The sequence below is a fragment of the Labeo rohita genome, chromosome 21 (genome assembly GCF_022985175.1).
Source record: "Labeo rohita strain BAU-BD-2019 chromosome 21, IGBB_LRoh.1.0, whole genome shotgun sequence".
Classification (NCBI taxonomy): Eukaryota; Metazoa; Chordata; class Actinopteri; order Cypriniformes; family Cyprinidae; genus Labeo; species Labeo rohita.
In genome coordinates, this window is record NC_066889.1 from 14,248,902 (window position 1) to 14,261,845 (window position 12,944).

Consider the following 12,944-nt stretch of genomic DNA (forward strand, 5'->3'; position numbering starts at 1 on the left):
AAAAAAATCTGAATTGCAAGATACAAACTTGTATTTGCGCGAAAAAAGTCAGAATTGCGAGATACGAACTTGTATTTGCACGAAAAAAGTCACAATTGCTGTATTTGCAAGAAAAAAGTGAGAACTGCATGATATAAATTTGCAATTGCAAGAAAAAAGCCAGAATCGCAAGAGACAAACTTGCATTTGTAAGAAAAAAGGCAGAATTGCAAGATATAAACTTACATTTGTGAGAAAAAAGTCAGAACTGCAAGATTTAAACTTGCATTTGTGAGAAAAAAGTCAGAATTGTGAGATACAACCTTGCATTTGTAAGAAAAAAGGCAGAATTGCAAGACATAAATTCACATTTGCGAGAAAAAAAGTCAGAATTGTGAGATATAAACTTACATTTGCAAGAAAAAAAGTCAGAATTTTGAGATACAAGCCTGCATTTGCACGAAAAAAGTCACAGTTGCTGTATTTGCAAGAAAAAAGTCAGAATTGCATGATATAAATTTGCAATTGCAAGAAAAAAGTCAGAATTGTGAGATACAACCTTGCATTTGTAAGAAAAAAGGCAGAATTGCAAGACATAAATTCGCATTTGCGAGAAAAAAAGTCAGAATTCTGGGATATAAACTTACATTTGCAAGAAAAAAGTCAGAATTGTGAGATACAAACTTGCATTTGTGAGAAAAAAGGCAGAATTGTGAGATACAACCTTGCATTTGTAAGAAAAAAGGCAGAATTGCAAGGTATAAATTCACATTTGCACAAATTTTTTATTGCGAATTTGGAGAATTGCGAGATGTAAAATCACACTTGAGTAACCATGCGTGGCCTTTCCAACATGATTCCTTAATGCAGTAAGAGGTGCATCGTAGAGCTAGTGCAAAATGTGCATTTGTGGTGAAAAAGTACAGAATTTCTTTAACTTTTTATAGAAAATGAGCGATCGTGTTGCTAGACCCTTATTCCTTGGCTGGGATCGTGTAGAGCCTTTTGAAGCTGTATTGAAACTGCAATTTGGACCTTCAACCTGTTCGCTCCCATAGAAGTCCACTATATGGAGAAAAGTCCTGGAATGTTTTCCTCAAAAACCTACATTTCTTTTCGACTGAAGAAAGAAAGACATGAACATCTTGGATGACATGGGGGTGAGTAAATTAATAATGCTTCCTCAAATAAAAAAGTCCATTCGCTGTTGTTCTCTCACATCAAAATCCTCCAATATATTAGTTTAGAACTGCTCCTGATTCAGACAAGATTACATCTTCACTAGAGAAAGCAATATTATGGACAGAGATATGCTGATGTCTATACAATGGAATCTAATCTGTACCTCAGGCTCTTCACTGTCCACAGAAGGTTTCTTCCTTTATACTATTTTTACACAGGAAGAAACTTCTAAAAGTTATTTTTACAATCTGTAATCTCAAACAGTGTAAAGATGCTGACCCTTAAGGCCAAAATGGACCTGTGATTGTCAGACATTTCATCTCTAGTGGTCCTGCCTATCTGATCTGAAGTCAAGTGACAGCTGTCCCTGTCTCCTCAAAGGTCAAACAGCTCTGGACACATCTTCAAACTAGAGCTAAATTGCCTTATAATCTTCACCTGGACCAAAAGCCAATAAACAACTCAGTCGCTTGGCAATGACTTCTCAATACACTATAATTAGATGTGAACCCATTCACCCCAGCCACAATATACATTATTCTAAGCAAAAAATGGGCTATTTAATTCACATAATCCTCATGATTCACAATACCACTGTCACAATGGGGAAAGCTATGATCCAGAAAGTTGAAGAGATAAACGGCACCTTGGGTATCTCATTAACTGTAGGTTGTGGATCATATTTTTCAGTGTTCTACAGTGTTACAATCTACAGCATATGGAGAGCTGCTCTCATTTGTATCTACCAGATCAGAGGCACCAGATGTGATAAATCTAAGCTTTTCTGTCACTAATGACAATGTGGCAGACCACATCCTCTCCCAAAAGGCACTGCAGTCAATCAGTTCTTTACAACAGAGGAGCCACAGAGCTAGCCACACTAGCATGGAATCAACTCAACCACTTTGCAGTTTTATCTTCATCCTTAAAGGATTAGTTCACTTCCAGAACAAAAATTGACAGATAATGTACTCACCCTCGTCATCCAAGAAGTTCATGTCTTTCTTTCTTCAGTCGTAAAGAAATTGTGTTTTGAGGAAAAAATTTGAGGACTTCTCTCCATGTAATGGACTTCTATGGTGCCCCCAAATGCCAAAATGCAGTTTAAACGCAGCTTCAAACATGCAAAGAAGATCAAACAACCTTTACAAAAAAGGTAAAGCAGTGATGTAGCACCATTTTGAAGTTGGGGGAGAAAATGAGACAGGAGTTTTTAGACGTACCCTAACTGTCATGACCAAAAAAAAAAAAAAAACACAGTTCACACTGAGCATTTGAGGTTAAAAAAGTATATCAATTAGATTTTTTTTTTTTTGTAGAAAATAATCGATCGTTTCACTGGATAACACCCTTATTCCTTGGCTGGGATTGTTTAGAGCAGTGGTCTTTAACCTTTTTTTACTCCACGGACCGAAAATATTCTCGCGGATCGGGGGGTGGGTGGTTGCTGGGGGTATTGGGGCACTAATTTTAGACAGTTATACACCGTTATCAGCATATGTTGAAGTAGATTCATATCTTGTCGTTCCTAGAGAATATGCGCCGTTAATGCAGCATTACAAATCTTCGTCAGTTGTTTTTTTTTTTTTTTTTACTTTCACTATCTGTATAGTGAATTGACTTAAATTAAGACCTTTACCGGCATCTGCGAATCACATGCTGAACAGTGGGGTCTGGATCTGGTCCGTACATATCACGGATCAACTGCGATCTGTTTAAGCCCTAATAGGCTATATGACAGATCAGAGCAATCTTTTATTTACTAATTTAACTAAGTCAAATTGCTACTCCATATCAATCGCATACAATGAAAGCACACAATAATTAAAACAATCAGTTACCCACAATAAATAACAGAGAGTGTCATACCTATACAAATTTTCCCCAGAACAATCTTGCGACACGGTAGAAAATCTTCAACAGCTGGGTAGTGGGTCACAAACCGGTGGTTGGGGACCTCTGGTTTAGAGCCCTTTGAAGCTGCATTAAAATGCATTTTGGAAGTTCAAATTTGGGGCACCAGCGATGTCCATTACATGGAGACAAATCCTGAAATGTTTTCCTCAAAAAACATTATCTTTACAACTGAAGAAAGACAGGAACACCTTGGATGTGGGGTGAGTACATTATGTGTAAATGTTTGTTCTGGAAGTGAACTAATCCTTGAAAGAAAGAGTTCAACAAAAAATGAAAATTTGCTCACTCTCAGACCATCAAAGATGTAGGTGAGTTTGTTTCTAAGAAACAGCTTTGTAGAAATTCAGCATTACATCACTTGCTCACCAATTGGATCCTCTGCAGTAAATGGGTGCCATCAAAGAGTCTAAACAGCTGACAAAAACATCACAATAATCTACACGACTATTATTTCATCAATTACTGTCTTATAAAGCATTGAATTTTTTTTTTTTTTATTACTGAGGATCCATATTATTGCTTTCTCCAGTGAAGGAGAGAGAGAAAAAAAAAAAAAAAAAGAAAAATCACAATTTCTGAATCAGGAGAAAAATATGCATAAATTATGCACCATTTACAACCAAAAACAGGGTAAAACAGTTCTAAACAAACATGTCAGTGGTTTATGATGTGAAAGGACAACAGGGACTGGACTTTTTCACTTGAGAAAGCATTTTTTTTTTGGGATAGAAGCGAGTTTAAAGTTTTTTTAAAAGATTTTCTCTTCACAAGATGTTAAGTGATGGACTAGAGTCATGTGGACTGCTTGTGGATTATTATGATGTTTTTTATCAGTGGTTTGAACTCTCATTTTGTCACCACCCATTCACTACAGAGGATCCATTCTTTTTTCTGTGAAACATACAAGATATTTTTAGCAGACTGTCTAAGCTTGTCTTTTCTATACAATGAATGTGAGTGGTGGCTTTTTCAAAGCAACATTGTGAAAAATGACTTAAATTTCTGTCTGTTTCTCACACAAAGCTTTTATGCTCTTTTAAAGGATTTGGAATATAGTGCTCAAGATATATGGACCGCCATTATGGTAGCCCATACGTCTTTAAATGTATTTTTAATGGCGCTTTTCGTCTTTTTTCTTTGGTTTTCATCCACCTTTATTGCTTGGAGAACTGCTGAACTTCCAAAGGAAAAAGGCACAAAGTCCAAAATGACTTGAGACATTAAACGATGAGTATTTTCAATTTTGGGCTAAGCAATTTCTTTAACAATCCTTCCTTGTTAAGCAAAACCGTCGCTGCAATCTGAATTTGTATTAACATTAACATGTGCGTGCAAAGTCTGTGTGCACAAAGCTACAGAGAAACGTCTGAAGGGCTACACACTCCTCAGTGCTGAAACAGTCATTAGAGGGGAGAAATAGCACCATGGGAAATAGCTTTCCAGGCAGGATGAAGGCGCCTAATAAACTCACGTCTGTGATGGATGACTCTGCACCCACAAACCCAGAACACAAAGAGAATCTATGCAACCCAGTCATATACAAACACAATACATCAAGGTGCATGCCTGTCACATCCACCACAACACTACGAGTACCGCCTGCCTGCAGTTGTTCGGTAAAGGTGATAAGTGATAAGAATCAAAGACGAATAGACAAGCCATCTCCAAACTACACAGCGAGTAAAAACAAGCCTTTCTATTTCATGCCTCCATCATGTATGTCCAGTATACTGGAGAGCTCACTTAAAAGTGCATTAAAAGTGTCAATATATTAAATCAAAAGGAAAGTTTCTTGGCTTTTAGTACAAGGGTGTTGAAAGAACTATCTTCAAGGCTGCATTTGTTTGATTAAAAATAGAGTAAAGCAGTAATAGTATGAAATATTATTACAATTTAAAATATTACTGCAGTATTCAGTGTCACATGATACTTAATAAATCATTCTAATATCCTGAGCTGGTGCTCAAGAAACATTTCTTAGTACATTTCACGACTGATAATTATATATATACCTCAGTGCAGCAAACCTGGTACAAAGTGCTCAGAACTTTAGACTGGGCAGAAGGTTTACCTTCCACTAAACTAACACTAAACACACAGGTAAGATAGCTTTGTAAACACCTTTAAATGACCCAGCCAGAGCTCGGACTTGAACCCAATTGAACTCCCATCTCTTGAGAAACCTGAATGTCCACCAGTGGTCCCATCCAACCTGACAGAGCCTGAGAGGATCTGCAGAGTAGAATAGCAGAAAATACCCAAATGCAGATGTGCAAAGAGACTTGAGGCTGTAGCTAAAAGTGCTTTATCGAAGTAGAGTTAGGGGTATGAATACTTATGCAACTTACACAGTTTTTTCTTTTTAATACATTTGCAAAGTTATCACAAATCTATTTTTGCTTTGTCATTATGGTGTATGTAGTGTTGATGAGAAAAACAATTTAACATAAGGCTATAATAACAAATGTGAACCTGGACCACAAAACCAGTCTTAAGTCGCTGGGGTATATTTGTAGCAATAGCCAAAAATACATTGTATGGGTCAAAATTATTGATTTTTCTTTTATGCCAAAAATCATTAGGAAATTAAGTGAAGATCATGTTCCATGAAAATATTTTGTAAAATTCCTACTTTAAATACATGAAAACTTAAGTTTTGATTAGTAATACACATTGTTAAGAACTTTATTTGGACAACTTTAAAGGCGATTTTCTCAGTATTTTGATTTGTCTGCACCCTCAGATTCCAGATTTTCAAACAGTTGTATCTCGACCAAATATTGTCCTATTCTAACAAACCATACATCAATGGAAGGCTTATATAGTCAGCTTTCAGATGATGTATAAATCTCAATTTTGAAAAATTGACCCTTATGACTGGTTTTGTGATCCAGGGTCACAAATGTGAAGAAAAAAAATGAAGGGGTATGAATACTTTTAAAAGTGTAAATAAATTATTAATTTAATATTATTCTTATTCTTATTTTAAATGTATTAAAACAATATAAATAAAGAAATACAATAGGATTTATTTTTAAAAGTCATATAACAGAATAACAGGAATGTATAACAGGAATGACCCAGGATACCTACACTGCCACACATACACACTTACCTACACATTTTTAATGTTTTTTTAAGTTTCTTCTGCTATTCAAGACTGCATTTATTTGATCAAAAATACAGAAAAAGCTGTAATATTGTGAAATATTATGAAATATTATTACAATTTAAAATAACAGTTTTCAATTTTTATATACTTTAAAATAGAATTTATTCCTGTGATGCAAAGCTACATTTTCAGCATCATTACTCCTGCAGTGGTGACCTTATCCAGCCCTGGTTTTATCAGATCCGTTAACAGCTTCTCAAAGTGTTCTCAAGATTTAATCAATCGCCCACAGCTGGTTTCCATAATGACAAGGTTTTCAGTGCACATTATGTTATTACAGCCACTGTTTAACATACACCGGCATTCAAAAGATTTTTTGTGTTTTGTAAAGATATTTCGTATGCTAATCAAGGCTGCATTTATTTGATCAAAAATACAGAAAATTGTGAAATATTATTGCAATTTAAAATAACTATTTTCTGTTTTAATATACTTTAAATTAGAATTTATTTCTGTGATCACATGTAAATTTTCTTTTACTCCAGCCTTCAGTGTCACATGATCCTTCAGAAATCATTCTATTATGATAAATTATCATCAATGTTGAAAAAAAAATTGTACTACTAAATATTTCTTTTTTGGGGTTCTTAAATAAATAGCATTTATTTTAAAAAAATAATTCTTTTGTAACTATATTTGTAACTATATATACACACTACCATTCAAAGGTAAGGGGTCTTTTTTAAAAATAAATTAATACTTTTAATCAAAAAGGATGTGTTAAATTGATAAAAAAAAACAAAAAAACAAAATGACAGTAAAAACATTATAGATATAAATACAAAACATTTCTATTTTTAATAAATGCTTTCTTTGTATTTATCAAAGAATCCTGAAACAGGTATCACAGGTTTCCAACACTAATTTCTGACGGATCATGTGACACTGAAGACTGGAGTAATGATGCTGAAAAATGTGCTTTGATCACAGAAATAAACTAGATGAGTAAAGTTTGAGAACAAATTTTGAGTTTTGCAATTTTGAAGTAGCTGTAAAAGTTGATGTTGCTATCATGATTTAGCACATTGCTTGCATGATTTAACATATTGTTAGCCTGTTTTCTCATGATTAGCATGTTATTAGCATGATTATCAAGTTAATAACATGATTCTAACAAGATTAACAAGTTACTAGCATGTTTCTAACATGACTAGCTTGCTGGTAGCATGTTGTTAACGTGATTAACAAGTTACTAGAATGTTGCTAACATGATTAGCAAGATACTAAGATGTCGCTAGCATGATTATCAAGTTACTAGCATCTTACTAGCATGATTAACATGTTACTAGCTTGTTGCTAGCATGATTATCAAGTTAACATGATTTTAGGAAGATTAACAATTTACTAGCATGTTGTTAACATAATTAACATGTTACTAGCATGTTTATAGCCTGATTAATGGGTTACTAGAATGTTGCTTACATGATTAGCAAGTTACTAGCATGATTAACATGTTACATGATTAACATATTAGCAGCATGTTGTTAGCATGATTTGCATGTCGGTAACTTGTTTTTAGCATGATTAACTTTTCTAGCATGTTGTTAGTATGATTAACATGTTGCTATCACGTTTCTAACATGATTAGCGTGTTACTAACGTGTTGTTAGCATGATTAGCAAGTTACTAGCATGTTGCTAACATGATTAACATGTTTAAACCAGCTAAAACCAGTTGATTCAGTAAAAATCTGGTCGGCTGTCTAGTTTTAGCTGGTTTAACCTTGCTGGTCTTTTAGCAGGTCTCCCAGCTTGGCCAGCTAAGACCAGCCTGACCAGCTAAAAAGTGTCCAAAACCACTTTAAAGCCAGCCTGGGAGAGCAGCCAAAGCTTAGGCTGGTTTTAGCTGTTTTTTTTTTAAGTAGGGAGTTGTTAAGCTTTGCTATAGCAATAAACAGCTTAGATGCACCATAGTTCTCTTTGTACAAAAGGTTTCACCCCTTCAATGAAAGTCTATGGGATTTTATGTGGTTTTGATAGTCTGGTTTTCTAAAACCGTGAGCCGGATCAGTTAGAAAAGATATAGGAACTAACTTCAGACCAGTCTGAAGGTCTGACCCGAGTTTGGTGGTTGTAGCTTTAAAGCTGTAGAAGGAGAAAACTGTTGTTTTAAATTGCAATATATTTCACAAATTTTTTTTGTTCTGTATTTTTGATCAAATAAATGCAACCTCGATTAGCATATGAAACATCTTTAATAAACATTAAAAATCTTACTGATCCCAAACTTTTGAATGGTGGTGTACTTTGTGTTGAACAGTGGCTGTAATAACATAATGTGCATTGTAAGCCATGTCATTACGGAAAACCAGCTGCTAAATGAGAGTGGGCGAATGATTAAATCTCGAGAACACTTCGAGAAGCTGTTAACGGATCTGATAAAACCAGGGTTGGATAAGGTCACCATTGCACAATGAGAAGTTATGCTGGTGTTAAACTGTGCCTATATATAAAACCAATCCAATCCCCCACCAGACACGAGCCAGCTAAGTGCAGACAACCAGACAATTCAGAAAGATGGATTTGTGTTGAATAAGAGGCAATAGTCGCAAAACCAAAGTTTTCTTCGAGAACCCTCCATTTCTATTTCCGCCACAGAAATGAGGGAGAGTAAATCACACATTAAGTGACGGTTCAATGTGACAGGAAGGCAATATTCAAACCAGAAATAATGAGAGCAGTTTAACAGTAATAGGTTAGAGATGGCACCTGGGACTTCACAGTGGTTCTCTATCAGGATTGACATCAGCTGCGCTGCTTTTTTTGCTTCACTGCAAAACAGGAGTTTTTAGGTAATTTGAGGCTGTCTGGCAAGACGCCGCATGAGAATTCAATTCCTGTCTTGAGGATGTAAAGAAGGGAAGAGGCAGAAAAGGAAATTATATCCTGCTCTCTCACACAATAAATCACATAAAGATATGTGTGGCAATGAATCTTAAAGTTGTCTTCACAATCAGGAGAAATTTTATTAGTCAAGGGGCATTTTATAAACTCAACATACAAGTACAAGGAATAAGAAACTCTGGAGGGGAAGGTGGGTACAGGAACCTTTTTCCGAAGGAACTAGCTGTGACTGCCCAGTAAATGCAACACGAGCTCCTCGTCTTCGGCCAGCGAGAGGCCAGTGTCCAGAGGAGCTATTGCAGACTCCTTCCTGGGCTTCTTCCTGCCCACCTGTGTTTGCTGTACTTCATCATCGCTATCATCATCCTCACTGCTGCCGCTGCTGAAACTTCTCTTCCTGCCACCGTGGTCTGATGAATCGCTGCAAAGACAAAGACAGGAACAAGGGTTAATGCAAAGATGTGAAGACAGAAGATAAAAAGAAGACAAGCTAGAATATACAATAAAGAGTGGGGTAAGCTGTGTCACCCCGTTAATCTAGGAAAAAGCACACATTTTTGTCATGTAATCATATATACTGCTGCCTGCGAGTCATTGATGCACATGAGAATCAAGTTAAGAAAATGCAAGTTAATTTTCTACATGTAAAATTTGTTTTTCATGTCAAGTCTTTGTTATGTACACTAGTGTTCAAAGTTTGGGGTCGGTAATATTTGTAATGTCTTTTAAAAAAGTCTCTTAGGCTCATCAAGGCTGCATTTATTTGGTCAAAAATGCAGAAAAACAGCAATATTGTGAAATATTATAACAATTTGAAAAAATGTTTTTTTATTTTTTTATTTTAATATACTTTAAAATACAATTTATTCCTATGATGCAAAGCTGAATTTTCATCATCATTACTCCAGTATTCAGTGTCATATGATCCTTCAGAAATCATTCTAATATGCTGATTTATTATTATAATAGTTGTGCTGCTTAATATTTTTTTTCCAGGATTCTTTGATGATTAAAAAGTTAAAAAGAACAGAATTTATTAATTTTTTTTTTTACTATCACTTCTTATCAATTTAACACATCCTTGCTCGATTAAAGTATTAATTTCTTTAAAAAAAAAAAAGAAAGAATAAAATTTGATTTTATATATATATATAAAACATTTTACATACAAACGTTCAAAAGTAGTCTCTAATATTTATTTGATCAGGAATACAGCACAAACAGTAATATTGTGAATTAATTTTACAATTTAAATTCATGTTTTGTATTTAAATACATGTTAAAATGCAATTTAATCCTGTGATGGGAAAGCTGCATTAATTTATTTAATTTTATTTTTTTAGCATCATTACTCCAGACTTCAGTGTTACATGATCCTTCAGAAATCATTCTAATATGCTGATTTGGTGCTCAAAAACAAATAAAATAAAATAATAAAATGGATAAATAAATTAAAATTAATGTTAACGTTGATATTTGTACGTTCGTGCAAAGTTTCAGGGCTCTTTGACAAACAAAGTTGAAAAGAACAGCATAATTTGAGATTGAAATCTTTTGTAACATTATAAATGTGTATATAGGATGCTAGGATGTATCATGGATACCTTTATGAAAATGTAAATAAAACTTTGGAATGGGATACTGCAATATTAAAATGTTTCTGTATGTTTATTTTTAAAGTCTATACGTTAAAGATGCTCTTTTTGAACTTCAGTTGATATGGAGAAACCCTGAATAATTAGGCATATTTGTTTTACCTGCATCTAATTTGCTTTTGCCTAGAGGACAACTTCAGTAAAAGTAGCACATCCTACCCCATCCCATCCCCTACTTGTAAACACAAGAGATCCTGTGATGTGCTACTCTTACTTCATCTTTAAACACAACAGCAGCTTTCAGCTGTCAATCTGAGACCACGCAGCAAGCATATGCGCTGAGCTAGGAAGGACTTTCCTTGAGCTGCCTGAAACTTCTTTGGAGAACATGCATTTGCAAAACAAATCATTGATCATTTCCCACAGGACCACTGATGCACCAAAGCACTTGCAAAAGCAATCATCTGAGATACATCTAGGAGGCGTTGACAATTCCTATTACCAATTGAGGTGAATGGGTTTTTTAATGTACCGGCCCATGCGGGTGACCTTGATAGCCAATGCAGACAATTCCTAACTTAATTAAATGAGGCTGGAATGGTGCATTCATGCACATCCAGGGCAACTAATACTATTAAGGTCCTGTCAAGAGACTCTGAGGTGTGAAAAACTTTCCTCTGGTCAATAAGAGTCACATTTATAGCAAGAACAAAAGTTCAGCTGTTTTGTAAAGGAAAGTAAAAGGACTTCCACCATTTTGTTGCACGGAATCAACAGCACAATTATACTTAAATAAATCTCAAGTGCTAGACTGTTTTAAACATGTTTTAATGAGAGCTTTCTGTGCCTTCCTGAGATAAGGTTTTATATGTAATGAGATATGTGGACGGAAGTGGTTGATGCACAGCTCTTTTACATAATAAAACCATCAAGAAACAAGGAAGGATGACAGATCAGCAAAGAATCTAATTAAGGTAGAAGGTCTTCAATGGCCTTAACTTAATTAAAAGAATTAAGACATGAATGGTTTACTCATGTGCATCCAGGACAACTAATGTCATTAAAGGTCTGTCCAGAGACCACCTGGAGGTGGGAAAATCCATCCTCTGCTCTATAGCGGTCAGGGTTGTCACTAGCACACATCATTAAGTTGTTAAGGGCTTCTGGTCATATAGAGTTTCAAATCACTGGCCATATCCAACCAGCTTAATGACTCAGGAGGATAAGGGTGGAGAATTGATTAGCTAAATAAAGCACTGCTGGTAAAAATCTCAAACGTTGAGGAAAAACTTATCAAAAATGAAAATTCGGTCATCATTTACTCATGTCTCAGTTTCTTTGATTCATACAATATAACTCATACAATATAATAAAATCTGTATTTTCTAGTCAGTTGTTGGAAGGGCTGCACCATTTAGAAAAATCAATTTAAATTCTTCAATTTAAAATGTGTTTGTGCTTTAAAGTGCCCTATTATGCCATTTCCAATATTGCCTTTCATGCAATGTGTAATGTAGCTTTATGTGAATGTAAATGATCTACAAAATTGTAAAACCAAAAGTGCACAATAAATAAAGTTACTGTCTCCCAAAAAAGAAAAGAATCGACTCGGTACAGCCTAAAAAAGCCATTAGTAACTCGAATCCCACTTCCCTGATGGCTACACGTCATAAAGTAAAACATTTATATAATGTTCTACACTGGTCAGCCATGAACAACTTGACCGACCTCCAGTGCTGTAATGTAACGAAGTAATTATACTTCGTTACAGTCCTTAAAGGGGTCATCGGATGCCCATTTTCCACAAGTTAATATGATTCTTCAGGGTCTTAATGAAAAGTCTATAATATACTTTGGTTAAAAATTCTCAATGGTTGTGTAAAACAACACCCTTTTACCTTGCCAAAATAAGCTCTGCAAAAATCATCCCATTCTGGTCGAGGCTGCTTTAAATGCAAATGAGCTCTGCTCGCCCCGCCCCCTCTCTTCTCTCTGTGGAGAGACGAGCCTGTTTACTTTAGCTGGATCGCGAATGACTTGCGCGAACATAGACGCATTTATGTAGATTGGGAGTAAATCTGCAATTATGTAAATCTGTAAAAAATATTATTTTTACAGATTAATTAAAAAGATACTTTTGGGAGTATCTGTACTTTACTTGAGTTTTTATATTTCTGTCAACTTTCACTTTTACTCCACTACATTTCCTATTTAAAATGTATACTTTTACTCCTATACATTTCCCCGAAGCGTATT

General features: G+C 35.0%; 1 protein-coding gene across 1 annotated transcript in view; it reads right to left on the bottom strand.

Moving 5' to 3' along the window:
• Positions 1–6,500: 6,500 nt before the first annotated feature.
• The window catches only part of ddx10 (DEAD (Asp-Glu-Ala-Asp) box polypeptide 10), a 39,235-nt gene continuing 32,791 nt past the window's right edge, over positions 6,501–12,944 (bottom strand). Inside the window, exon 18 of the mRNA XM_051093251.1 lies at positions 6,501–9,514. Coding sequence (XP_050949208.1) covers positions 9,313–9,514 — 202 coding nt within the window. The 3' untranslated portion in view covers positions 6,501–9,312. The remainder of the gene's footprint in view (positions 9,515–12,944) is intronic.